Source organism: Anas platyrhynchos, chromosome 26 (assembly GCF_047663525.1).
Source record: "Anas platyrhynchos isolate ZD024472 breed Pekin duck chromosome 26, IASCAAS_PekinDuck_T2T, whole genome shotgun sequence".
In the NCBI taxonomy this organism is placed as follows: domain Eukaryota; kingdom Metazoa; phylum Chordata; class Aves; order Anseriformes; family Anatidae; genus Anas; species Anas platyrhynchos.
The window spans coordinates 1,361,751-1,389,260 of NC_092612.1; the positions used below are offsets into that span (position 1 = coordinate 1,361,751).

The 27,510-nt window shown below is 50.8% G+C and overlaps 1 protein-coding gene across 1 annotated transcript; it reads left to right on the top strand.

The window, feature by feature from the left end:
- Window positions 1–1,532: 1,532 nt before the first annotated feature.
- On the top strand, window positions 1,533–27,265 carry SMG5 (SMG5 nonsense mediated mRNA decay factor). The gene is made up of 22 exons (XM_027444519.3): window positions 1,533–1,754; window positions 5,435–5,533; window positions 6,150–6,273; window positions 6,914–7,070; window positions 9,432–9,521; window positions 10,592–10,681; window positions 11,553–11,631; window positions 12,080–12,205; window positions 12,667–12,735; window positions 14,335–14,543; window positions 14,686–14,823; window positions 15,923–16,624; window positions 18,444–18,613; window positions 18,902–18,977; window positions 19,649–19,824; window positions 20,815–20,973; window positions 21,204–21,263; window positions 21,580–21,739; window positions 21,839–21,929; window positions 22,504–22,578; window positions 22,915–23,053; window positions 23,420–27,265. Exons 1-22 carry the CDS (start codon window positions 1,678–1,680, stop codon window positions 23,501–23,503), a joined length of 3,150 nt encoding a protein of 1,049 aa, XP_027300320.3. The 5' UTR covers window positions 1,533–1,677; the 3' UTR covers window positions 23,504–27,265.
- The last annotated feature ends 245 nt before the right edge of the window (window positions 27,266–27,510 follow it).

The window sequence follows — 27,510 nt, forward strand, 5'->3', positions numbered from 1 at the left end:
TGCTCAGAAAGAGCGAACACGGAGGGTCCAGTTGCATGTGGGGCTGCGTAAAGGCTCCCCTGGGGAGTTCAGGTGTACCTAAAGCCTTCCTTTGGGGGCACTTTTTGATGGGAGAAAGTGGTGTGACTTCTAGGGTCATAATTAGGGTTGGTTTTGGGGTTACTGGGAGGCTTTCAGGGGGAGCTAGAGGGTGGTCCTGGTCAACAGGGTTGCACAAGGGTGCACTGGAGAGCCCCGTGTGTCCTCCAGAGGCCTCTGGATCCCAGGAAATGTCCTTGTTTTGCCTTTAGGGTTCAAGAGGAGGCTCTCAGAGCACCGCAGGGTGCCCCAGGAGGCTTCTAGGGCATCCGAGAGGAAACTGGGGATCACTGGAAGCCTTTCCAGAGGACATTTGTTGTCCCTGGCAGACCCGTGAAGGATCTGGAGTACCACAGGAGGCTCCTGGTGTGCACGAGAATGCACTTGAGAGCCCCGCGATTCCACTGGACACCAGATTCTAGGCAGAGAATTTATGATTTACTCCTATTATTTATTTAGAACGTTTATTTATTATTATTATTTATTCCTTATTTTGCCTGCACGGCTTGGAGGGCGCCCTGGGAGGCCTCCAGGGCGTGCTAGGTGACACCGAGAGGGACACTCAGAGGCTGTCCGGGGAAGCCCAACCCCATAGCTCCCACCCAACCCATGGCGTGAGGCGGCGGCGGGGAAGCCCCCCGGGGCCCAGCAGCCAAAAGAACCGGCCCCCGTGCCTCCATGGTGATTAAGGAGGCATTGGGGAGGCATTGGGGAGGCAAGGACAATCCCCAGACAACGAAACAAGACACTGGAACTCATGATAAGGAAGCGGCAGACGGACAGAGAAACAAATGTAAGGACTATGTATCTCGAAACTGGACATTGGAATTCATTATAAAGATACAACGAACTGAAGAATTAGCAACAACCAGCGCTTGTAATTAAGAAACCTGCCAACTCAGCAGGTTCCTGGCCAAAGGTGAAAAGTACACTGTGAGGAAGACTCGGGGTCTTCCTCCCAAAGACCACTGCCCACGTCCCAAAGGCCCCTACCCACAATTTTTGGGAGGCTCTACACAGGAACAAGGTGCCAAAAGGCTAATTAGCATGAGAAGCGAGGGAAGGCGGGGATAGGTAATGAATATGTATAGGCGCTTGTAGAACATTGACAGATTGATTGTATAAATTCAAGACTGCTTTCCACTTTGGGTATGCATAAGGTGGAGAGATCCCCCGTGCATCCAGCGCTGCCATAAAGAATATACCACTTCAAGGAAATTTCGGCTTCGATCTTTGAATCAATAGCGCCGATTTCCCCCCGTCCCCCCCGGCTTTGAGCACGCCGGCCCGGCCGCCAGAGCCGCCAGCCATTAGTACTGGCGCGGCCGCCATGTTGCCGGCCCTCAGGGCCGCCATGTTGCCAGCACGAAGTACTGGCGCGGCGGGAGGCGGGTTCTCGCGAGGTGAGGCCGGGCCGGCCGCCGCCATGTTTGCCCGGCCGCCGAAATCTCGCGAGAGTCTTCGCGCGAGGGGGGCTAGGGGGCAGCCATGGCGGCCGAGCGGGGCCGGGGGCGGCGGCGGCGGCGGCGCGGGCGGCGCTGAGGGGGCCCCGGGAAGGCCCCGGGAAGGCTCCGGGCCTCGCCCCCCCGCCGGGGAGCCATGAGCCAAGGCGGCGGGGCCGGCGGTGAGAGCGGCGAGCCCGAGGCTAAGGTGCTGCACACCAAGCGGCTGTACCGGTGAGGAGCCCCCGGGGGGGGGGATTGAGGGGGTTAAGGGGGGGTTGAGGGGGTTGGGAGGGCACCGGGGGGGTCCCGGGGGATTGAGGGGAGCGGGGGGGTGAGGGGAGATCGGGGGGAGCGGTGGGGATCAAGGAGGAGAGGGTTGAAGGAGGGTGAGGGGGAGCGGGGGGGTTGGGGGGGTATCATGGGGGCTGGGGGGGGTCTGGGGACAAGGGGGGGGTCCCGGGGATTGAGGTGGTGAGGGGGGATTAGGGGGACTAGGGGGGGTTAAAGAGACTGAGAGGGTTTGAAGGGGGCTGGGAGGGATGGGGGGGATGCCAGGGACCGGGGGGGTGTGGGGGGATGAGGGGGATCGGGGGGGGGTCAAGGAGACTGAGAGGGTTGAAAGGGATCGGGGGGGGTCAAGGGGATGGGGGGGGATCAGGGGGGCTGTAGGTGAGTAGGAGGATTGGGTGGAATCAAGGGGACCTGAGGGGACCAGGGGGGACCACGGGGTTCAGGGGGGTTGGGAGGGATTGAGGGGGCTGAGGGGGATCAAGGGGACCGGGGGGGGATGAGGGGTGTCAGGGGGGATCCCAGGGAGCGGGGGGGTGGTAGGGACTGGGTGAAATTAGGGGGAGTGGGGGAAATGAAAGGGATTGGGGGATCGAGGAGAGCAGGGAGGATCGGGGGGAGCATAGGGACAAGGGGGGGATCAGGGGAAGGGGAGGGGGAAGGGGGAAACTGGGGAGGATCAGGGGGGGAAGGGGCTGGGGGTGTGGGAAGGGCAAGGGAAAGGAGACTGGGGGGGGCAGAGGGGGTCTGGAGAAGGAGGTGGGGGAGGATCCCAGGCAAAAGAGGGGAAGGAAAAGGAAAAAGGAGGTGGGGGAGAAGGAACTGGGGAAGGGGATGCAGGGAAAATGCGAGGGGGGCAGGCAAAGGGGGCAGGGAAATGGGTCAGGACACGGGGGGGGGGAAGGAAGGAGTCGTGCAGGGTCCACGGGGACGGGGTAGGGGACACGAGGATGCAGAAGGACGTGGGTAAGACTTGGGGACACCCAGGGAAAGGGGAGGCTGCGACGGGGCCCGCGTGGCACTGGTGGCACACGGGGGAAGAGCTGGAAGGATTTTGGGGCTCCTGCTGGAAGGAGGGCAAGGCTGCGGCTGCTGCGAGCCCTGGTGACAAAAACACTCCCTGGGACTCTGCTCCTGCTACGTCTCCATGCCATGCAGGTGCTGTCGGGGCAAAATCCGGGCAGTTTTGGTCTCCCCAGCCCTGCAGGACCGAGGCACCGTGCCGAGGTGCTCCGTGGATGCCTTATTTTGGGACCACACTCCCCTTCTTGCCCCCTTTTTCACCATTTCTCCGGTTGTAAAGCAGGCTGGTAGGCGAGTGGAGCAGTGACAGCGCGCCTTCAGAGCTGAGCGAGGTGCTGAAGGGAGATGTTTTTGGGCACAGCCCGTTTGTTTTCGTCCTGCTGGCTTGCCCGGTGACATCGGGCCCGTCCTTTCACCTCTCCCAACCTCGTCACCCCCTTCTAAACTCGTCTCCCTCGGAGAAACCCGGCGAGACCCTTGACTGAAACCGCAAAGCACAAGTGGCAGCTTGGAGTAGCTAAAATCTATTTCCTTGGCATGCTTCGGACAGGTTTTTGGCGCTGGTTTTGGCCCTTTGAGGTTAGATTCCTTGAGCAGATGTGGGACTGGTCCTCAGGGCAAGGGGGGGAGGTCATTTTCTTACGGCAGAATTGGCTGAGTGGTTTCAGCAGAAAAAGACAACAGCAGCTCCTGGGGATCTCCGTCTCCTTTGAGCCAGGAGTGTCGTGGTTTCGGCGCAGGGTTTATAAAATCTGCAGCAGCCACAAATTTCCTCGCTGTGGCTGATGGCTCTCCTAGCCAGCTGGCCACCTGAACCAGCCCCTTGCCAATTTTTCTCTATTTCAGCCCGAGAGTTGACTAGGTCAAGCAGTATCTCACTCTCCTTTACTTTGCGCTCCTTGCTGCGTGCCTCGGATCTGTTCCATTTAACTCTTCCCCGATGGATAATCCCGGAGTTTCACCTCAGATCGTGGCAGCTGGATTAATCTGGCTGCTGTTTCAATCTGCTTTTTTTATTTTAGGGCGACCAGGTATTTTTTTTTGACAGCGTTCTCTTGGCTTTGCCCTCCTCTCCTCACCTGCCAGCCTTGTTCTGTGCACCGACACGTGCCAGGATCAAGTGAGCGGCTGCGGCTCCTCTCCCTGAGAAACCTCACGCTCCTCCGGGTCTGTGCCTTTTGATGATGAATTAAATAAAGAAATACAGGACAAATAAAACTCCCTCTGCCATCTCACCCCATCCTGGAGCCGTAGGGACACACGGAAAGAGTTCCTTCCCGCTGGGCGTCCGATTCTTGCAAGTCACCTCTGGCCATCGCAGCCTCTGCCTCCTCCTGGAGTTTGTGCTAAGAGCTTCTAGCACGGGGTCTGCCTTGTGCCCTACAGGCACCCACATCCTAAAAGAGAAACCTTGCTGCCCTGCGGTTTTTGTGGCATCAAGTTTTTAAGATCCCATAAAAAAAAAATAGCAAAAGGGACCGGTGTCTCCAAGTGCCCGCGTCTGGCTGTTGTGGGAAGTAATGTGTCGCTGTTGGACTCGAGGATCTTTTAACAGGGCTTCGTGGCACCTTTTTAGGTAGTAAAATAAAAAAAAAAAAGAGGAAATCACCGAGTCGTTTCCCACCTGGTGGTGTCAATGATGTGCGAGCTTGGGTCCGACCCCCAGCAGCCGCCAATTCTCTGTATGGTGAAAGCATTTTTACAGCTGTTCTGAAGACGGAGCGACTACCTATTTTGGGAATAGATCATAGATTTCCTCTCCTTCTCTCTGGGAATCAAATGAATCAGCAGTTCCCCTTTCTTCTGGCCACCCTTCTGCATAGGAAGCGAAGCAGTTCCCCGGGCACGGCGCTGGTTGCTTCCTGCCGCAGTGATTGCTGCAGGAGGTCTTTGGGAGGTGGCGATGGGACACGGAGCACAAGCTGCAGCAAGGATGGTGACTTTGGGGGAAGCTAGGGGTGTGTGGAGGTTTATTTTTCTTCTTTTTCCCCCCGTCGATATGCCGCGAGCTTCGTGGCTTCGTATTTTGCATCTTAACCTGCTAAAGAGAACGCATTCTCCTTGCTTGCCGTTCTCCCTTTGGAGAGCAGTGGGTTGTCAGAGTTTGCAGAGGATCTCAACGCCGCAGGAGAAAGATGTTAGTGAGCAGAAGGACGTCCAGGTTAGGGGCAGACTTCTGGGCCGCTTGTACTCTGGTCTTGGTTTTCTCCGTGATTTTTTAGGAAGAAGTTGGTTCAGGTTGGTGTTCCGATCTCCCAAGTCTTCCCTACATTCGTCTCCTTCTGTCAGGTGCTGTGGTGTACTGAAAACAATCCCTCTGTTACCTGTCATCTAGAGATCTTTAAGACCTTTAATTAAGGAATTGTGGTAAGGAAGGAGAGGAAATTTTGGCAAATAAGTTGCTTTCTGTCGTAGATCAGTTGGTAAGGAAGCAGGAATTGGTGAAAGTTTGACTCGCCCTATCAAAGTAGCGATCATTGGGAATTTATTCATTTTATAACAAATTAAATGTGTGGTTCCATGCAGAGACTCCAGATCTCGTGAAATAACCTCAGACAACCCGTGCTGATGCTCCTCTTTATGTTTTTATTACCTTGCAGAGCAGTGGTAGAGGCTGTTCATCGATTGGATCTCATCCTCGGTAACAAGGCAGCGTATCAAGAAGTGTTCAAGCCAGAGAACATCAGCTTGAGGAACAAGTAAGTTGGGCAGGGCAGTCATTTTTTGTATTTCTCTGGAAAAACCCACGTGAAGTAACACGTGGACGTCTTGAATCAGCAGTTTCACGGTGTGTTCACTTTGTGGTGCACCCACTGAGGACGGATTCCTCCAGGTTTTTGGAGCAGAGGCTAGATTTCAGGTATTTGAACAACACCTAGCCACAGAATCTCTGGCTGGAGGCTTTCCCAGGTGCCACTATAATACAAAAAAGCTGTTGGCTGGTGCCTTCCTTGTAATTACCTTGAAAAAAAAGAATTGTGATGTAGAAACTTTGTATTTGTATGTGATAAATCTTTTTTTCGGGTTCAGAAGATACCTAGTGGGGTTGTCTTTTCTTTCTAGCCTGTGGCCGTAGACAATTTTTTTACACTGCTGCAATTTAAGAAGCTGCTGATGGCCAGCTGAGCCGTGGTAACTGATTAGGGGTGGGCTTTTCCAGATGTTCTTGTGTGGGAGCAGCACAAGCTGTACCATCACCCGATAGCCTAGCTCATTCATCGTAATTAATTCAGATTTTCCTCGTTTTGCTCATGTAGTGGCAGCTGTATTTGAAGCTGCTGTGGCTAAACACGAATTCTTTGCTGTCTCTCTCAGGCTGCGAGAGCTGTGTGTGAAGCTGATGTTCTTGCACCCAGTGGATTATGGAAGAAAAGCAGAAGAACTGCTCTGGAGGAAAGTTTACTATGAAGTTATCCAGCTCATTAAAACAAATAAAAAGGTAAGGATCTGTTGCTCTGGCATGAGAAAGTCTCTGGACAGGCAGTGGGTCAGAGCAAGTTAAAGGCTTTATTTGCTTGGAGATGTTGTTATCTGAACACCAGGCAGTACTGAATTTTAGTTGTGGAGCTGACGTACGCTTTTTGGCTAGCTGTGGGCAGGTAACTTCTAATGATCTGCTGCGAGGGCTGCCACTGCAGAGTATATTCCAGCATCATTCACTTTAAAACACATTTTCCACGTAGAACAAGTGCCAGTGATGGACTTAGGAGGCTTTGTCAGTGCTGATTTATTTTTTTTTCCCCGTTAGAATTGATCACTGGAAAATACAAAATATCCACGCTGTATTTTCCAATGCTGTGACCTGTCTCCTGGTGATCTGGTTGTCTGAATGTAATTTTGGCGTGTTCTAACCAGACACCTTGATTTTACTTTTATTCTTCGTTGCTCCAAGTGTTTCTCCTTGGTGTCTACCCTCAGTAAATACTACTAGATAAAACACCGTTGAGCAAAGGGAGGTGCAGAACTGTGCAAAACCACCGAAAGCTGAGTTGCCCACTTTTTTGCTTCATATAACTTGGGTTTCCAGTCTAAAATGTCATCGGGCTGCAGTGACATCTTTTCACCTCTCTTTCCTCCAGCACATTCACAGCCGCAGCACTCTGGAGTGCGCGTACCGGACTCACTTAGTTGCTGGCATCGGATTTTACCAGCACCTTCTCCTCTACATTCAGTCTCACTATCAGCTGGAGCTGCAGTGCTGCATCGACTGGACGCATGTCACAGACCCTCTAATAGGTTGGTGCTCGGTGTCTGGGGCTGTTGGGTAAGGCTGGATCCCAGACCCGTGGCTTCCCCTTGTGCTAATCCATCCTTGTTTCAGCACTCAAGGTGCCATCTTTTATGTTTCTGATTAGATTGGTGTCTGTTCTGAACAGCCTGTCCTGTTCTCCCTGTTCCCTTTTCCATAATGCTTTTATTTTATTTTTTTAATATTAAACTGTGGAAGCCAGAAGGGTTTCTAATAGCAAGAAAACCCTGTTAGAAAATCCCTTAGTAAATGTTTGGTGATGGCAGATTTTTGTGGAATCATAGAATTGTAGAATGGGTTGGAAAGGACCTTAAAGATCATCTCCTTCCACACCCCCTTCCACTAGACCAGGTTGCCCAAAGCCCCATCCAGCCTGGCCTTAAACACGTCCAGGGATTCCACAGCTTCTCTGGGCAACCTCCTCCGGTTCCTCACCACCTTCAGAGTAAATCAAAAAATTCACAGCTCAAGGCTGTGTATGGATTCACATCCTAGATTATCTTGCGATACTTCGTTCATCTTTGCTCCTGGGTTGTGCTCAGTAACCTCAAGGTGCCTGTTTCTGTCTTAGGTGAGTCCAGCTGGGAAATGGATCGTCTGAATTTTGGGGAACTGAATTAGCAAGGGTTTCACTGGCTTTTTTTCTAGCTAGCAGTGGGGAGGACAGCAGAAATCAGAGTTAGTACACCTTTAGCAGTAGAATGTTTTAGTTGCCGGGATCCTATTCTTAGCTTCTGGGAGATGATTGTATCATGATCAGCTTTGAAATGTCAGTTGATAAGGCAGATGTCCCTGGCAACTGTTGATTTTAGAAATGTATCTCAGCACGGCAGAATTAATAAATTTTCAAAATGCACGCTCTAGATCAGTTTATGCCCTGCGGTGGGATCGCATTTGAAAGGCTCCCGTGTTCAGGTTCCTTAATGTGTCTGGGCTCTATAATTAAAATGATGCAGCAGACAAATATGTAACTTCATAATTAAGATGGAACCTTGCGTGTCCAGAAGAGATAGATGTGGAAGAATCCTGCATGAACTCCAAATTGGGGTGGCGACAACTTGATTGTTATATAAAGGGAAATGAGAAGATTAAAAGGGGAAAGGAAAGGGAGGATAGATCCAGTAGCGTGTCTGGACGCAGTTTTCGGGGCCGTGTGTTGGTGTTGTGTGACTCAGTGCCTGTCGGTGAGTGGGAACCATTCCTCACGGGTCACTTGAGCCTCCAGATATCACTTCCACCCTTTTAAACCAAGCCAAGAGGAAAGCAGTTCAGGCTGCAGATTGGACCGAGCTGAAAACCTTCCTTTGGGGTTCCTGTTTGAGGGATGTTTCTCCTCCAGAAGAGACCTTGGCAACAGGAAGACTGAACCTAGACCACATCCGTGACACTGGTCTTGCAGTAAATGAGTTCTGGAGGGGAAGGGCAAACGCAGTACCTGTGCCCCTGAGCTCCAGCTGAACCCCCAGGCTGGGGAGAAGGTGCTGATGCAGAGATGGGAAACTGTGGCTTCCCAACTGCAGCCCCTCCCAGGCACTGAGCCACGTTTCACAGCTTAAATTAGGTCAGGTCAGCTGGCTGGAGCCTTCCCCTGTTGCTTTTGACACTTTCTACTACCTGAACTGTTTTTGTTTGTTTGTTTGTTTTCCCTGGAGGCAAATTCTCCCTGCCTCTAACACAGATTTGCTGTCCTGACTTCTTTTTTTCACTTCTCTTCCTTTTTTTTTTTTTTTTTTGGCAATTCTGAATCCAAATCTCAGTCTTGATCTGGAGTTCGTTACCACCTTCAGTGTCGGGGGGGGGTTATGTCCATGCTGTGTGTTGTCGCCAGGTGCAGGCGTGCTCAGCCTTTGTTCTGGCTTCCAGGGATTTGCGCCAGCTCCTATCCAAAGGCCTCATTAGCCATGCTAACAAAATCAGCCTCTGCAGGCCTTATTAGCTTGTGCTCAACGCTGTGTTAACGCGGTCACGTGCTTCGTAGACAGGAATTGGCCTTTGTCCTCTCATCTCGGTGCAGGCGTCGCCAGCTCTCCGTGGCGTACCTTTAAGGCAAAGTCTGAGCACACAGACATTTCGGTGACTGCTGGCGATGCCGTGACACTCCCTGCCCCTGATCAGCAGGGAGGAGGCGAGCATCAGTGCCTGCATGGCATTTGTCACCTTTATGACAGCGAGGATGAGCCGCTGCTTGTCTGTAAGGAGCCCCAAACAGCCTACAGTGCGGTCTGAACGTGTGATTGTGGTTTTCAGCTGGTGAAATGTTGGGGTCTGAGGCAGGGGCGTGGGCTGCTGGTGTGTTTTTCCAGCTGCCTGTGCCCAGCGGTGTGTGTGACTTCGTATTTTGCCTGTAGGCTGCAAGAAACCCGTGTCTGCATCGGAGAAGGAGATGGAGTGGGCACAGATGGCATGTCACAGATGCCTGGTTTATCTCGGAGATCTAGGTAAGAGCAGCAGCATCTTTCAGGGTAACCTTTAATACCTTAAAATTGGTGCCTGTGCAGCACTGAGCCCGTGACCGTAAGTCACCAGTTACTAGCAGGTGCTGGTTTCTCTTGCACACATTCGCCACTGAAGGGTGAAATCGTCATGGATAACTGCTGCAGCTTGCAGGAGCTTTTGTGTGTGTGTGTGTGTGCCAGTAGCTGAGAGTTTTGCGTTTAGCAAACAGCTGCATCCCTGAACGTTAAGGAACGGAATCCTTTGCTTTCAGTCATGTTGCTTGGATGGTGTGAAGGAAACTCGAAGCGGGCTGATTTCGCAGTTGAGGCTTGCTTTAAAATTGCCTCGCTGTCGTGAGAAGTGTGACTGCAAATCAGGTTTGTTAAGCATTATTGGGAATCAATCCAGAGTGATGGGCCACAGCAAAGCCCAAGGTTCTTTGTCGTCGTGTCTGGCTGTGTGTCATCCTTCGGGTAGCAGACCTGGCTGTCCCACAGTCACGACCTCCTGCAGCGTGTGGTAAGCGTGTCAACTTCTTGCTTGATGGTGACCGTGTGGGTGTGAAAGCAGTGAGCAAACATGTAATGGTGTGAAAAACAGCTAGCTGATGTGTGTCATGGGTAAATGTGCTTGTCACGCAGCAGCAGCCTTCAAGCTCTTGAAACCTGTGTGAATCAGCTCAGCAATGCACTGCAAATAAATGTTTCCTGGGGGTGGTGAGCGTGCCATACCTGGCTGGTGGGAGACAAACGTGCTCACCTCTTCTCTGTGCTTTCCCCTAAGGTTTCCAAAATGCCTACTTTTGTGTCTGCGATCCACCACTGCCACCCAAATACAATTTAGCCACAGCCAAGTGTTTTGTGTTTTATTGTCTTGCTTTAGATTTCACACTGTGCTGTAGTAGAACATAGTCTGGTTGAGGTACTGGGAAATGGAGTACAACACGGAGTTATTCAAGGAGAAATTAATCAGCACTTAGCACACGGAGGAGAAGATATTCTTCTTTTTGCTTACATGCTACCACAGGCGTGGAGGGATGGTTTCTGATTTGCAGTGTGTGGTTTTCTTTCAGCTCGCTATCAGAATGAACTGGCAGGAGTGGACACAGAGTTGCTGGCTGAGCGGTTTTACTATCAAGCCCTTTCTGTTGCACCGCAAATTGGTGAGTTGAGTTACATTTTGGTCATTAACATCACTTTTCACTAACCTGAAAACAGTGGTAGTGGTTTTTGTTCAGGTTTACATCCTGCTGCTGAGAGAGGAGTGGTTTTATTCCCTAGTTAAAATGACTTCCTTTTCTGAGAAACTCTCTCTTGCTGACAAGCCAAACAGAGGAGATAGAGCAAAGGTTGTCTCCCCGCATGGCCTCAGCTTACTCATCTGAGAAGGTCAAACTCCATGGATGTGGTAAAATTGGGTTTGTCTGGCTAAGGGAAAATCCAGCTGCCCATTGCCAGAAGCAGAGCGTTATTGCTCCTCTCTGTGCCTTGCCACTGCCACCTCTAACCCCCAATCTCATGTGTTCCTGTCTCCTTTTAGAAGGAACTACTTTACGAGAGTTGGGAGCCTGTCTTACCTCAAAAAGGATGTTCCAAAGAGATTTGCTCTCTGTGCTGTCTTTGCAGGATTCTTGCTGAGGTGTTTGTTCAGTCTGATCCCAAATACCAATAACTGACCGACATTTATGTAGCGCAGTGAGGTGGGACAGAACTCTTAAATGCTGACAAGATGAATACGGTATGACAGAGTCAAGGTCTTGTCATTATTAATACAGAGGTGGAGGAGGAGTTATTTACTATGCTTACACAGCTAGCCAGCAGGAAGGTGCAGAGGACCAAAAGCACCGTAAAGCCAAAAAAAAAAAGTGGTGAAAGAATTGAGTAGTCCAGTTCTTTGTACTGCAGCATTTTAGCATTTTTGGTGCCACCTGTTTTCACTCTCACGTGAAACAGAGTGAGGAAGAAAGGCTCTGCTTTCTAGCAGGGCCATTGGAGGATCTAAGTTAATTCCATTGCCCCTCTCTTTCGTTACAGGCATGCCTTTTAATCAGCTGGGGACATTGGCTGGGAGCAAATACTACAACGTGGAAGCCACCTATTGCTATTTACGCTGGTGAGTGTCTGCGAGGATCTTGGCTTTCTGGGCAAAGAATCAGTGCACTGTGGTTGCTGGTGCCAGATTCTTTTCTCCTTTATTTTGACCACTAAACAAACGCACACAGGGCAGTGTTTCAGCTGAGACCCAATGCCTGGGCTAGAGAGCTGTGTCTGAAGGGGTGTAAAAGTGCTAAGTGAGGCACCCAGCATGGTGAGGTGGAGGGAATTAAGATATCTGAACATGGCCTGAAGGCACAAGTCTAAAAAAAGGTGTGGAAACGTTGCAGACGGAGCCGTGATGCAGCCTGGAGTGGGATTCACAGATCTCAGGGGGAGTTAAGTTCTTTAGCTGTACCCATCTTTGTGTTTAGATGCCTGAATAACTCTTTGGGGAAATAAAGCCATAGAACGTGAGCAACCTTGTGGCAAAGTATCTCCTGATGTGTTTTATTTCCATATCTCAGTATCCAGTCTGAAGTGTCCTTCGAAGGTGCCTATGGGAACCTGAAGCGTCTGTACGACAAAGCAGCCAAAATGTATCACCAGCTGAAGAAATGTGAAACCAGGAAGTTGTCTCCCAGCAAGAAACGGTAGGAGGGCAAGGAAAAGGAGAGGGGTGCGGGCTGAGGGTTTGCAGTCACACCAATATCCTACTCTGGGTCAGGAGCAATGTCTTTCTGGGAAATGGGAACTGCTGGGTCAACCATTTGAGGCAGCAAGTGTCAAAATTTGGGGAGCCCCAGTTTAGATCCCATTCCAGGTCTCTCAGGTCACGATCTTAGGAGAGAATATGAAGGCTCTCTGGGTATAGATGTTGAGATGAGGCATTTCTCCCTCTCCCCTGGAGCTGGTGGCTGTACAGGAGCATCCAGACATGGGTGAAAAACAGAAATACGTAAACTAACCTTTTTTCTGCAGTTTCCTCAGGATGTAGTTATCAATTGAGACCTGATTTACCTATTGGTAGAGCTCTGTTAGCCTTTTCCATCTCAGGGATGGATACCTGCAGGAGGGTACCTGCTTGACAGTGTTTTCTTCGCAATCTTTTTAGGTGCAAAGACATTAAGAGGTTGCTGGTGAGCTTTATGTACCTGCAGAGCCTTTTGCAACCAAAGAGCAGGTAAGGTCATGACAGATTCTATCTTCCATTAATAATTCACCCTAGCAGGCATTCAGAAGTGGAAGAGGCTGTTCCCTGCAGGATAACGGTGCCTGTGCTGAAGCTTTTTGCCAAAAGGTCCAAGCTTTATGAAGTCTTTTTCTGCTGGGAGGTTTTCAGGTGATGCTAAATTCACCTCTTGAAATAAAGCAGGCCTTTTAAAGGGCTAACACAGACTGCAATTAAATTCATCATGGAATAGTGTAGTTTGGAGGAGACTTTCTAGAGGTTCAGTCTTTTCCCCAAAGTAGGGTCTGCTGTAAAGATAGATTCAAATGTGAAATTAGGTGAGGTTGCTCTGAGCATCAACCAGTTGAGTTTTCAGTGGATCTGAGGACAGAGATCTCACACCTCTCTGGTTCCCCTTCCAGTCTTTCACCACCTTTACCACGGAGGGATTTTTATTTTCCTTTACTGCAGCTTGTGCCTGTTGCTTCCCTTCTTTTTGCTGTGCACCATGGAGAAGAGTCCTCTGGCTCAGGCCCTTAAACCCATCTATTTGGCATCTGAAAACAAAATTTATACCTCCCTAAGCCTTGCCTTCTTCAAACTGAACAAACTCAGTTCTCTTTCTCTCTTCTCATACATCCTGTGCTGTGTTACACAGTACTCCAGATACCATTTCACGAGTGCCAAACAGAGAAGAATAATGATTACGTTCAATGTGCTGGCTGTGCCCTTGCTGATGCAGCCCAGCATGGGGTTAGCATTCAAATATTGACTGATACCAGACAAGAAATTCAAGGCTCATTTAATATCCACTTAATGAATATTTAGTACATTAAAAAACAGGAAATCACTTTAATTTCCCAGTTATGTTGTCCCCTGAAAAGGATTTGCTAGATGTTTTGCAAACAGGTGTGGTTTTGTTGCTTTTTTTGGGGGGTAACTAGGGGACTCCTGTAGCCCATTATACTGAAAACCACGTGTGCTTCATTTGAAGTGGCTAACAGCTACAGGAGAATGTTCTTGTGTGGCTGTGAGTTATAGCTATGGGAGGAGGGAAAAAAGAGTCCCTAACTTGTGTGTTGTGATCCTTTTAGCTGAGCGGTGGATCTGAAACTTTTGCTGTCTTTAACGTTGAAGTGCCCCGTTTCTTCATGAAGAAGCCTGAGCTCCCGGGGAAAAAGTCATCGAGTGGTTATTTAGGTTAGGTATAAAGTGGTTTTGAGATCTTTGAATTACAGGAGATGTGCAGATAAGGACTGTGGTTGTTCCTGCAGGAGTGTTGCTTTGGGCCTGGGACTCGATGTGTGAGTCCACCCACTGACCCCATCCCACCCCGTATTTTTTCTGGTGACCCATCTCTTTGCAAGGATGTGCCCTAGTTACAGTTTATCTTTAATTTATCAGCCTTGGAGAGGAAAATGTAATCTGATTCATCCCACTTGCTTCTCATACCTGTGGTTGCCTGCGTTATGTTCCCCTTTGCTTTATCTTTCCCAGGGCAAAGGATTGCCCAACTGTAGCTTCTGCCAGATTTGGTCAGTCTCCACGAAGCCATTGCCAGGAGTTTGGGTCTTGAATAATAATTCTTGTTAATTTTTTCTTCCCGTTAAGCTCTCTGGATTCTGAGCTGACGTCACTCTGCCAGTCTGTACTGGAGGATTTCAACCTGTGCTTGTTCTACCTGCCTTCTCCTCCTAACCTGAGCTCAACCAGCGAAGATGAAGAGGAGTATGAGAGCGGCTACTCCTTCCTTCCCGATCTCCTGATCTTCCGCATGGTGATCATCTGCTTTATGAGTGTTCACAGCCTCAAGAGGGCAGGTAACCAGTGCCTTCAGCCATTCGGAAATCAAGTGATCTGATAACAATCAGCAGTCCAATTAGGCAGAAGAAGTCTTAGTGGGCGCTCGTGTTTTGGGCTAGTGGTCAGGCTCCTCTGCCTCATTAAGCTGTCTCCTTGCAGGTTCAAAGCAGTACAGTGCAGCCATTGCTTTCACACTGGCCCTCTTCTCTCACCTGATAAATCACGTCAATATGCGGCTGCAGGCAGAGCTGGAAGAAGGGGAAAATCCAGTCCCAGCTTTTCAGAATGATGGCACAGGTAAGAGGACGGAGGTGGAACTAAGCTGGCTCTCCCCACTTGCATGTCGATAAGGGGGTGGCTTTTACTTTCCTTTCCTAAATCTCATGGACGTGGGTTTTGTCGCATCGTGCCTGAGTGGTGCTAGAAACATCTCAATCTTTGACTGCTGGGCTGAAATTCACAAAGACGGGTAATTTGGGGAGTCTCCACTTAGATGCTCTCAGCGAGTAGCAGAATCATTGTAGAATAGAAGGGTCGCTTGCTGTCTTGAAAGGAGTTATGGTTTTGTGTCTTTTAACAGCTTGTTCATTATCTATTTACCCCAGTCTGTGTTGCTTATGATCTGTCTGCATTCTCTGTTGTTTACTGGACTCTTTTTCTCTTCCTCTGAGATGATCTCAGGTAAAACACCTGGGCAGAGCAGTTTGTAGGGGAGGCCGGCCCTACTCTTCACACCTCATCTCTGTTCAGACAAAAGCAGGTCTTTAGCTGCTGGTGGAGCCTGTTGAGCAGAGAAGAAAACCACTTGATCTTTCCCCTCCGAACCGTCAATTTGTACCATTTCACAGAATGCAAGGCTGGACTTTTCCTGGCCAAAAGCAACAGTGAACGACTCCTCCCCTGCCTGGGTTTTGAAGCTGGCAGGGTGACAGAGGGCTGCTGGAAAGGCTCGGGGCGTGTTGGTGGAGGAAAGGGATGAGGTCAACTCAGTCTGGTTATGAGGTGGGGAGGCTGGTTTCATCAGGGTGACTGGCACACGCTCCTGGCCTGCTAGGTGGGTCACTTGGCTCTCAGATTTTAGAAAGCCGGGTAGAAAATTTCAGATTCAGCTGCGTGTTCTGTGCTGGTTTGGCAACGTTCAGCATTGAGGCTGCCTGATAACGGAGCAGCACAGCTTGGGCTGTAGGAATCCAGGCTTCTTGAGTCTTTCCGGCTGCCCTTTTAGTGTCTGAGTCATTCTCTCAGGGTTGTCATTACTTCTCTTTCTGGGGAAAGACAATAATAGAAGCGATGGCTGAAATTTGTGCTGCTGGTTCCCCTGGCTCGTGGCCAGCAAGCAGCTTGTGTGAGACATCGGTGCTTTTCTAACTTGTGGCCTCATTTGAAATGTCTGCAGATGACCAGGAGCCGCGGGAGCCTTTGAACTCGATTGAGAAAGAAGCCGAAGCTGAGTTGGCCAATCACCAGCCCAAAGAGGAACAGCGGAAGAATGACTGCAAGAAAAGCAAGAAATACTCTCGCCTCTCCTGTTTGCGTCGCCGTCGCCACCCCCAGAAGGTGGATGAGAGCGACCTGAGTGAGGGCTTTGACTCTGACTCCAGCCAGGGCTCTACAAAGGGCAGCGATGGCTCAGAAAGTGGCTCAGAGAAGAGTGACGAGGAAGCAGAAGCTGCTTTTGATGTGGAGACGGACTCTGACATGAACAGCCAAGAATCTCGGTCTGACTTGGAGGACATGGAAGATGAGCCGGGTGAGGAGGGAAGCAGCCGAGGCAAAAGTGGGCCCAAAGAGGCCTTAAAAAACTGTGTAGATGGCAGTGGGCTTGGGGACTCTAAGATCCCGAGCATCTCTAAAACTGAGACCCCAGATTCGGCAGTGAATGGACCCGTTTCCCTGAGCACTAATGACGCGAGCATAGCCAGTAACCTCCAAGCCATGTCCACCCAGCTGTTTCAGACCAAACGCTGCTTTCGCTTGGCTCCCACTTTCAGCAACATCCTTCTGAAACCAAACTGTGAGCCAGCTGTCTTAAAGGATGGGCTGGACAACAAGCCATGCGTCAACGGAGATCTGGAGAAACCCAGCTTGGCAGAGCAAGGTAAGGACGTTGGAAGCGTGTTGTGCTTCTGTGTGGAGGGCTGCAAGCTCGGAGCAGTCTGTTTGCTAAAATCCACCCCCTTCTATCCTGCAAGGTCTCCTTCAGGCAGGTTTGGATGAGCAGATTGCCCACGTACCATACAAATCTGGGGCTGGGTGTTTCCTGGAGGAGCTTTGCTCCTTGCCTGACATCTGGGATCCCATGCAAGTGAGCAAAGGAGACACCTGCAGCCAGCCAGCGTTAGCTGTTGTTCTGCTCAGCAGGCAGAATAATAATTCCAGCCAGGTGCTGAGCACCTCTGATGTAGTACCAGGGGTAATTCCAGCAGGGATTAGCAGTCTGGATTATCTTCCTCTTTCCCACATGAAATCTCTGTAATCAGATCCTTCCCAGTGCAGACGCAGTCGAGGAAGTTTTCCACGAGCCATCATGTTACCAAAACTGTTGTGGCTTGTCTGGAAGACGTGTCCTAGGTGTGTGCAAGAGGAGTTGAGGGCCACTTTCTGTGACCCTCTGAAGGCTTCCACGCTGAATTCAGTGCTGAACCAAACTGCAGCTGCACAGCAGGTGGAGCTGTGATTTCTCTGTCACCACACCATTTATGCAACCGAGTAATGCTCTGGGAAAGAACAGCTTGGAAGGGAGATCTGATGCACTACAGGGCGTTGTTTGTGTTTCAGATAAAACCACATGGGCCTGTTCAGTCTTGTTTGTCGTTCCTCCCCGCTTCCCTGGAGCAAGGAAACATTTCTGCATCGTGCTGCCAGACTCAATGGGCCTGATTCAGGCTCTGCCTGGGTTAGGATTTGAAGGGGAAGCATTAGATCGTGGGAGCAATTTGTGACTCCCAGCTTGGCTCTGGAGCCACTTGAAAGACTTTGAGGGAAAGAAAGAAACAAAAGGGGTTTGGTCTGCTTAACATTTTCCTTTATATATTCAGTGGGCTATGCAGAAGCTGCAGACCCAGGAATGTATCTGAATCGTGTGGCCCTGTTGCCTTTATAGATGCAGAAAGTGAGAGGTTGAATGAATCCCTGTGCTTTTTGGCTTGGAGCTCCCCTTCCCTCAGCTGTGCTGTTTCAAAACCGGGGCTAGTTCACGGTTTTAACGCTCTGTTGGGGGTGGTTTCTGGATAAATTGCTTCCTCCCTTTTGATTCTGAGCATTTATTGAATGATAATCACTGTGCTAATGGACAGAAGTGACTGTGCAATTAAAATAAGGGACTGGAGTAGAACACAGCCGATCCCACGCTTGCTGCTACCTTGACCTCAGGTCGCTCGTGTAGCTGGCCTGATGTTGTCATCGAGGGATGTTGCTGTGCCCTGGATGCTGGCTTTGAGATCCTCGGGTCTGTGGAATGACAAAATGGCAAAACATATTCAATATTTAAGTTCTTGTGGTCCCCTGGCTCGTAAAATAATGCTGTTTTTTGCTCTTGTGTAGCCCAAAGCAGGGTGCACGTTGACCCACTTGGTGGTCTCTGTTCTGTGCAGTGAACGATGCCGTCCTCGTGCTGGCACGTGCTGTTCCCCCCTGCTCTGTTGCAGAGTCTCAGAGGCAGCTGCAGAGGGTTAAGACTTCTGTCAGGTTTTCACAGAGCCATTTTAGCAATCTTCCATCACTGAGGAATAAAGTGCAACAGCAATACACTCATCAACAGCACAGGGGGCAGAGAACTGGCTTTGTCAGGATATGCAGAGGCACTGACAAGTTCCACTTGACTCTTCCAGCTCAGCACTGTTCTCACACCCGTAAGGCTTGGCTTCTCGGGGGGTTTAATGCCTGCCATCATCTCGTTTTCCCTTTTATTTTTCCAGACGATGTGTCCGACTCTGAGGAGAGCATTTCAAGTAACAAATCCTGCAGGAACGAGCGATCCCTTCAGGAGAAGCTGGAGATCGTGACCAACGAGGGGCTGCTTCTCACCGTCAAGGTGTTCCTGGACTGGCTGAGGACAAACACAGACCTCATCATCATGTGTGCTCAGGTGGGAACTGGGCTCGGTGTTTGCTCCAGGGCTGTGTCTGTTCCGATCACCTGGGCTGGGCTGGGCTGGTAAGGCCATAATGAAACTGTTGGCCCAGTCCTGGACAGGAGGTGAGGTTCCACACCCCACCAGCTGAATTAAGAGCATCGTGGCCTCAAGAAGCGTAGTAAAATTTATGTTTTTAAAGCATTTTGAGGTCTGCGAAAGAGAATGGGAAGCCCACGTGGCCTGGTTACTGCATACATCTATCCTGACGATTTCTGTGGCCTTTTGTGTTTTGTTCTGCAGAGCTCTCAGAGCCTGTGGAACAGGCTGTCTGTGCTCCTGAACCTTCTGCCTTCTGCTGCAGACCTGCAGGAATCAGGTAGGGGAAAAGGAAAGGACAACGCAGTGTTTCAGCAAGCCTCAGTGTTTTTTCCATGTTTCCAGTAGCAGTTTGCTTTAAGCCCAATGCGAAGTGACTTCTTCCATGTGTTATTTTCTTATTTAAACACTGCTCCAGTTAAATACTGTCCTATAGACTTCAGCTCCATGAATCCATGATGTGGGGCTGCCTATAACCAAAACTCTCACACCTGTGTGCGTGCAGTCCTTGTGTGGCCAACCTGATTGGAATCAAGACCATAAGTGAGGGTCTGATTGCATCGTGGCAGTCATGGAAATCAGTTTTCAACCTTTGGATGCTCACGATGTGCCCTGCACCTCAGCCTAAAAACCCACGTGGGTGTTAAGAAGCATAGTTTCGAGGGATGCTTCTCTTTTGGAAGGGATGGGAAAGCTGACCCTCCAAACTACAGCTTTTCTGACCAGAGAGGAGTACCTCAGCAGGTTGTTTGGAGCAGTTACTCTTCATATTGTGGGTGGCCTTTTTGTTAACAGCATTCCTCCCCCAGCACATGTTCACAGTACCTATGTAATTACAAACCTCCGCCCTTGTTCACCGTGCATTATGTGCCTTAGAGCATTTTTCCTCTGTCTCGGCATCAGTTGTTTCAATCAGCATATGTTGGTGTGCTTCTCCTCCCTCCTTCCCAGGACTGGACCTTTGTAATGAAGTCAAGGACATGCTGAGCGGCGCCGAGCTGCCAGACCTGCACACCAACTTGCTGCTCCCAGAAGATGTGGCCCTGCGAAATCTGCCCCCTCTGAAAAATGCACACAAGAGGTTTAACTTCGAGCAGGACCGACCGATTTTCTCAGCAGTGGAGGAGGTGAGTCAGGGTAAATCCCGAATCTTGGCACGAACTGCATTTGCCTTTCTGGAAGTGCAGCTTATCTTAGCCGTGCAGGTGAAGATCTAGATCTTTTTATCACCAAAACAGACCCCAGAGTGACTCAGACTCTTGAGTCTGAGTTCATGTTGTTATTGGTGGTTGCTGAAGTCATCTGTGTCCAAAAACCCAGCGTGCTTTCCCTCCCCTTCTCTGTCAGAATCATTATGAAAGGAAGCACAGTCACATGCCAGCCTTGCTGCATGCAATCTCCTGACCTCTCTGTCTGGACAGAAGAGTTTTGTCTCTGCCCTGCCTTGGATGAAAGGGTCAGAGTTGCAGGATACGTCCTGTGATCCTACACAAGAAAAAGCAGAAGTTGGTGAAACGTTGTGTTTTGTGGCGCTGCGTGCCCTCGCAAAGCACTTCTGTCTGTTTCCCCAAATGTAAAGGACCAAGGTGATAATTTAGGGGTGGTGTAGCTGTCTTCAGAAAGAAAACAACGAACAACTGGTCTTCTGTTTTGCATTGCTGGACCAGTCTGCTTCCTTCGGGGTGGGGAATATGCTAACATCTTAACCCCACGCTGTTAAATCGCAGCCCGGCTGGGTGAGGTCCTGAACGTCCTCTCAACCTGCTGGGGCAGCTGGAGCAAAGAACATCAACGTCACTTCCCACGTGAGCTCACCTTTTGCTGCCTTCTCCCAGCAGCACAACAAAGAGTAGTGCCTGCCCCAAAACAAGTGTAGAGGTTGTAGTTCCATTTGATTTCTTCTCCCAGCTCGAGCAGAGGTTTCTGAGGGAAAGCCTGTGGATGTTTTCTGGAGCTTTTTTTGAGCTGAGGAAACCCAGGTTGCAAACACCAAACACTTCTCAGCTTTCTGGCCAACTGTAGACTTTCCCTGCAGCCCTCGCCACATGTCCCTCTATTCAGCAGCACGTTTTCATCAGAAATATTTCCTCTGAGGGTTGTTTTCTGCTTCTTTGCAGTCTGTTGTTCGGATTTGCTGCATTCGGAGCTTTGGCCACTTCATTACCCGCTTGCAGGGCAGCATCCTGCAGTTCAACTCAGAGCTTGGGATCTTCATCAGCATAGCACAGTCAGAGCAAGACAACTTGCTGCACCAGGCCCAAGCCCAGTTTCACATGGTGAGTTGGCAGAGGTGGGCTCATTCTCTATGCTTGCCACAATTTCCTGCATCATTCCTATTAAATTGGAACTATAATCAAACAGATTTGGGGTTGGAGTTGGAAGTTTTGCTCCTGTTACCTTCCAAAAGCTACTCAGGTGTCCCCTTTTCGCCCTGTTTCTGCAAGTGGCTGCTTGTGCCAGTTCGTGTTTCCTGCTAATTGATTTGGAAGTTTGTTTTTGTAACTAGGCTGCAGAGGAAGCTCGACGGAACAGGCTAATGAGAGATATGGCTCAGCTTCGATTGCAGGTAGGAGACCTTTGCTTGCTGTCTAAACCCTGGCAGAGTGACACCCCTGAAATGTCTGAAATTGGGAAGGGAAGGGGGAGATCTCCCTCCCTTTTTCCCATTCCATGCAGAATTAAGAAGTTTTCTCTGCAAAAGAGAGCTGTGATGGGTGGGATGGAACCGACCACTTCCAGCTCTCTGCTTCCTGCACAACTTCTCTGTGCTGGACGGTTGGGAGGGTCGGATGGAGCACCGTGAGGGGAATTTTGCCTCTTTCCATCGTTTGTTTCAGCGTAATGTTAAAGCAAATCTCTTTGTGTTTCTCTGTGTGTTTCAGCTGGAGGTTTCTCAGCTGGAGGGAAGTCTCCAGCAGCCCAAAGCACAGTCAGCCATGTCTCCTTACCTTGTCCCGGACACCCAGGCCCTCTGCCAGCACCTGGCTGTGGTCAAGCAGCTGGCCACCAGCGGGAGGTTCATAATCATCATCCCTCGAATAGGTACGGGAGCTCTGCTTCGTGTCATGCTGAGAAATTCCTGACACATCTGGATGAGTTTGCTAAGGCAGATGGCTCTGTTTCTTTTTTTATTTCTGTTAGTGATCGATGGCTTAGACTTCCTGAAAAAGGATAACGCAGGTGCTCGGGACAGCATCCGGTATCTGGAGGCAGAATTTAAAAAGGGAAACAGGTGAGAATGGGAGAGGGAGGTGCTCTACCCTTGGTTTTGTAACGGGGGTATTTTGGGATGGAAGGAAGCATCAGAGGTGGGAGCAGGCTGTGCATCCCTTAGAGCAGAGTGAGGAGTGGGCCGAGGGAAAGCCAGGCCTCAGGAATGTGCTTGGCAAGAGGGGAGGTGGGGAAATAACAGATTTGGCAGCTGGCTCTCCAGATGGGCTTGTCCATGAAATGTGGCTGCTTCCGAGGAGCGGAGTCGCAGCTCTTCAGCAGCATTGCGCAGGTTTGCTGCAGCAGGACAAACAGCAGCACTTCTGCAAAGACAAAGTGCACCTTCAAGGCTTGTGTCAGGGCTGGCAGCCTTGGAAACGCTTGTGGGATCTGTGAAGTGCACCCAGTGGCGGTGATGAGAGGGGGGAGGCGGTCTGAGGGGCTTCACAGGGGGTTTCTGGAGCCATCCTTTAGGTATTAGTCTGGCTGATAAAAGCCAGAGGTGCCTGGGGACCCTGACAGACCTGTTGTAGAGCACCGACTGCAGTCTGTGTGACAGCCTCAGTGTGAGCTCAGTGACTCTGATCTTTCCGTAGGTACATTCGTTGCCAGAAAGATGTCGGGAAGAGCTTCGAGAGGCATAAATTGAAGAGACAGGATTTAGACGCCTGGTAAGATGACAGCAGCTGGAGGTGTCTGAGCCCGATTCCCAGCAGGCAGGTGGTTCTGGAGAGAAGTGTTAGCGCTGGGAGCAGTCCTACAGCTTGCTCGGTTTGATGCTCTGTGTGGGCGACAGTCAAATTCCCCACAGAGGGTGGGGAGGGCGTCCTTCTGCGCATCGTGTGTGGCACCAAACGCTTCTGGCCCTAAAAAGGGTCTCAGAAAAGCCCTCAACAGGCAGCAGAGAAGCAGCCCTGCTTTCAGTGCATCATCCTAAGAATATTTGAAACTGTTTGCACAAACAAGTGGTCTCCCCTCTTTCTTTTTTCTTTGCATCTGCGTGGCAGGAATCTCTATAAAATCCTGGACAGCTGCAAACAGCTGACGGTGTCCCAAGGGAACGGAGAGGATGACACCACGGGGATGGTCACCATCATCACAGGCTTTCAGCTGGAAGACCCAAGCACGCTTTCAGCACCCATGCAGGTCAGTAACTCCGTGCTGAGCTCAGCCCTCCTGCTTCCTAGCAAGATTAAAATCCGGTTGGGTTGGCAAGAGGGTTTTTATTTAATGTTTTCTGCAGTGAGTAAAAACAGTCCTGGATTTCCCAAATTTAGTTGGAAGCTCTTGGTCCCCGCACATATTTCCTTGAAGGCCCCTCGATCCAGCATGCTGTAGTGGTGCAAAATAATCCTGGGGGAGGAGAGGGAAGTGATTTGTGTGTCTGTACAGGCCTTTAATGCCAGAGCAACTTCAGCATGAAGGAGAGCTGGGCCTTCTAGCCGTGGCCGAGAATCTCCAGGTTGTGAAGGGCAAGAAAAAAAATAACCTGTGGTGTCTGTTTGCTTGCAGTCTGCCATCCAGGCAGCCACCAGCGCCAGCGTAGAAATAAAAAACGTTCTGGAGTTCTACAAGCAGTGGAAAGAGATGGGCTGATGTTCAGAAGGGCATCGGGTTGGTGTACCTTTCTCTCCCCCTCTCGGAACGTGCAGCGTCTGAACAAAGGAAACAAACATCCAGGCGACACTCAGCCACGAAGCAGCAGCAGCAGCAGCAACGACAATAAGAAAAATACCTTCAAAAATTAAAAAAAAAAAGAAGAAAATAATTAAAAAAAAAAATCAAATCTGATTCGGCACGCACACGGACACCCGCCACCTGCACCCCAACCAGACGGCTGCACATCTCTGACGGCGCCAACTGCTCTGAGAAGAGAGAGGCAACCTCGGCACGGCCGAGGCAGAGCTCTGCCCTTCTCCCAGTCGGCAGGGACGGGCGAGAGACGGGCAGTCATCCATTTTTTCCCCCCTTCCTTCCCCACCAAAAGCTTGCTTGGTCAGCTGAAATGGGCAGGCGGCTTCAAAGCGTGGACTCGACTTAAACGGAACCGAACCAGCAGAGCAGACACGGAGCCCCCCGAGCTTGGCAAAGAAGATCCAAAGAGTGTTGAGCTTTTGCTTGGCAATCTGGTGACAGGAAAACGTACTTTTTTTTTCTCTTTTTTTCCCCTTTGAATGAATTATTTTTCAAGGATTTTTTTTTCCTTTTCAATTCTTAGTTTTTCTATCTATAAATAATATTAAAAAAAAAAAAAAGAAGTGGAGTTCCTTTGGGGTTCTGGATACTCTTCCAGTGTCAGAGAGAAAAGGAGACAATGATGCTATTTAAAAGGGGGGGGAAAAAAGCTCTTAATATAATTTTTTGTTTTTTGGAACAAGCATATTTATTTCCTTTCCCTGTCCCCATGGAGCGGGCTCAGTGCAAAGGGATGTTGGCCTGCGAGAAGAGCGCTGCGCCCGTGGCCTTGGTGCACATCCTTGCTTCCTCGACGAGCTGCACACTTCACGAGCAGTAAGGGATCGACCAGGCTGCTCGAGAGAGGTGAAAAGGACTCTTCCCCTGCCTTTTTTCTCCTTTTCCCCCTTCCCCGCTCCCTCCCGCTTCTTTGCTTCCAGCCTCAGGCCTTGGAGGAAAGGAGTCGAGTCCAGCAGAGCTGCTGGAAGAGGAAGAACCATGCAGGATTCAAGCCCCAGTGAGGCTCAACCACTCGGTTGGAATGCAGAGACTGAGATGGATCAAACCAGCAGACACCAACAGTCCCAATGCCTCTTTTTTTTTTCCTTTTTTTCCTTTTTTTTCCCCTTTTTTTAAACCTTGCAGTGAGGCGTTAACGGAGGAAGCAGGATCTCAAAGCCATTCTCTATTCTGCTGGCTGTTCTGCCACCACTGCTGCTACGTCCTGCTGGAGAGGGTGGCAGAACTGGAGTGGTCGTCGTGTTCCCCCCCTCCTCGCATCCCTCCAGGGCAGCTCACAAACTGTCCAGTGCTTTTAGCATCCCGCGAAGAAGGGAAGCTGCTCCACGGCTGGATGCTGGAAGATCAAAACTCCCCGCCTGAGCTTTCGAGGGCCCTTTCAGACCTCCATCCACCTCCAGCACCTCCAGCAACCTGCGTTTGACGTCCCGTCACGTGCTGATGCCTGGAAATGAAGACACGGGTTGCTCCCAAGACAGCTTGAGCGGTGGGAGACGGGGCCGAAGGGCCTCTTGGTAATTCATCTGCGGCGACGGGATGGAGATCCAGCTGTCTCTGCCCACGTGAGCTAACAGCAGCTATGCAAGTCAAAACCACTAGTCCTCTCCGCTCGGTTGTTTTTCACGTGGGCCAGCCAGAAGCTGCTCCAAAAGCCTTCCTCCCGCCATGCGTTGTACTGGAGTTGGCAGGATGTTCCTTGTTTTCAGGTAAAAAAAAGAAAAAAAAAAAACAAAAACAAAGGAAACATAGCACAAGTCCCAGCTGCTTCGTTTGTCTTGCATTTTGTGTTCCCTTTGCAGCATGCAGCCTGGTAGCACAGGGGGGAGAGATGCCAAGCTTTAAATCACGCCCGGAGCTGGCCCCAGCAGGGCCACGCACTCGAGGAAAGGCGAGGGGAGAGGGGAGAGGAGAGGGACAGCGTTTCCCTGCTGATTTTTTTCCTTTTGCAGCTTCTCCCAAAAACCTGCGGGGCTTTCCTTGGCTAAACCAAGGAACCGCCACCAGTCAAAGACTCCGGCTCTTCCTGGGCACGGTTCAGAGATCTCAGGTGGGCTGTGAAGCTGGTCGCTCCCCCCGTGCTCCCAATTTTTTTTTATTTTGAAGCCGTTTCTTTGCCTAGCTCCTTCTTTTTAATTGATGGGGATGGGAGAAGAAAAGAGAAGCCCCCTGTGGGCCTGGGAGCGATGTGTGGTGGAGAGCAGGGACCCCCTCCCCTCTGGGGGCCTGGAGAGTGCTGAATTGCCCTCCTTGTTCACTAGGGGCCTGGCTCAGTGGGATTTTTTTTTCCCCCTTTTTTTTTTTTTCCCTGCTGCTGAAGGAAACCATCCTCCTCCGTGCTGCAGGGCAGAAGGGGCTGCAGCCTGCACCTCCCTGGTGGAGCCCGGCTGGGGTTGCAGTCCCCAGGCTCAACTCTCGTCCCCTTCTTGGCACCTAGTGCCAAGCGTGGAGGGTTTTGGGGGGGTGTTGCTGCTCTGAAAGCCGGAGGCTGAGGTTTGGAGACGTTTTTCAGCTTTGCCCTGGGCCTGGTGCTCCCTTGGCTGGAGCTGGAGGAGGGGGAAACGCAAATAAAGCAGTGCCCAAAAGGGAATTCCCTTCGTGCTGGCGGTGAGAGCGTCTCGGTTCTTCCTGGAGCTGCTGGGGGGGGACAGGACCAGGGCTGGGGGCCAGGGCTGGAGCTGTCCCCCCAAAAATTGGCTTTTTCTGTAACACGAGGACATTGCTGAGCTGCACCAAACCCTCTTACGAAGCCCCAGGGCAGGCTCAGAGGGATTTTTCCTGAAAGGCAGCGAGGCTGTGCCCCCGTTCTCCTCATCCACACCCCCTAGAGCCTGCCCTGCTCTCCGGAGGGGTTGTTTTAATATAACCCCAATGGGTTTTTTTCCACCTGGAGAGGAAGAAAAAGCCCCAGCCCTTCAAAGGGACATCTTAAAAACCGCCAACAAGCCCAAGGGGAGGTGGCAAGCTGCCGGAGGCTCAGCTTGGCACCTTTAAGGTCAGATTAAGGGAAGATGCTGAGCCCAGGACCCCTGCTCCGTGGTTTCCCCACAGCCTGGGGCAGCCCTCGAGCCTTGCAAAAACCCCTTCTGATGCACTGCTCAGCCACACGGTGCTATTCCCCTGGCCCTGAGCGTTTTAGGACTGGCTCTGAGCTTGCCCCATCGCCCCCTCCATGCTGGGAAGCAGAGCAAAAAAAATAAGAGGAAAAAAAAAAAGGTAATTTGCGGGCTAAAAGCGCTGTTTTTACTGTGTTTTCACGGGCTGTGCCAAGCGCCTCTTCCTGTCCTTCCCATCCTTGGATGCCACCTGCAACGCCGCGGATTTTTGGCTCTTTTTCCCTTCTGAACATCCAGCAGAACTGACCCGGGGATGGGAGGAGGAAATGGGGTGGGCAAAAATTGGGGTGGCTGCAAGAATGAGCGAGGGGGGAGGGCTGGAGCCCTGCGCCGCGGGTCCTGCCTCTGGCTGCGAGGCACGAGGCAGCGTCTCCCCTTCCAGCCTCCTTTTTGGAGCCCAGACGAAGCCCAGGCTGTGGATTTGTGCCCGGGTTGCTCTTGCTGGGGGGCCGAGGGCACCTCCAGGCGGGACGAGGAGCTCGGGGGCTCTCACGGCGTGTGTCTGGATGCGGACACGGCGGCTGGCTCAATAAAACACACGACGTTTGTACCCCTCGTTCTGTCCTCATTCCCAGCCCGTGTTTCTCCTCTAATTACCTGGCTTCTGAGCTGGGTCCGTTTTTAATGCACAAATCAACTCTCAGACACGATTTCCTAACCAAGCTTTGTGCTTTTCAGAAGGGAACAACTGCCCAAAGCCTTGCCATCTCTACCCCATTTGAATTTCTTGACCCGGTGGCATGATTTGGTTCATTTTGGGTGAGATCTGGGGATTTCCTTCCTTATCCCTAAAGC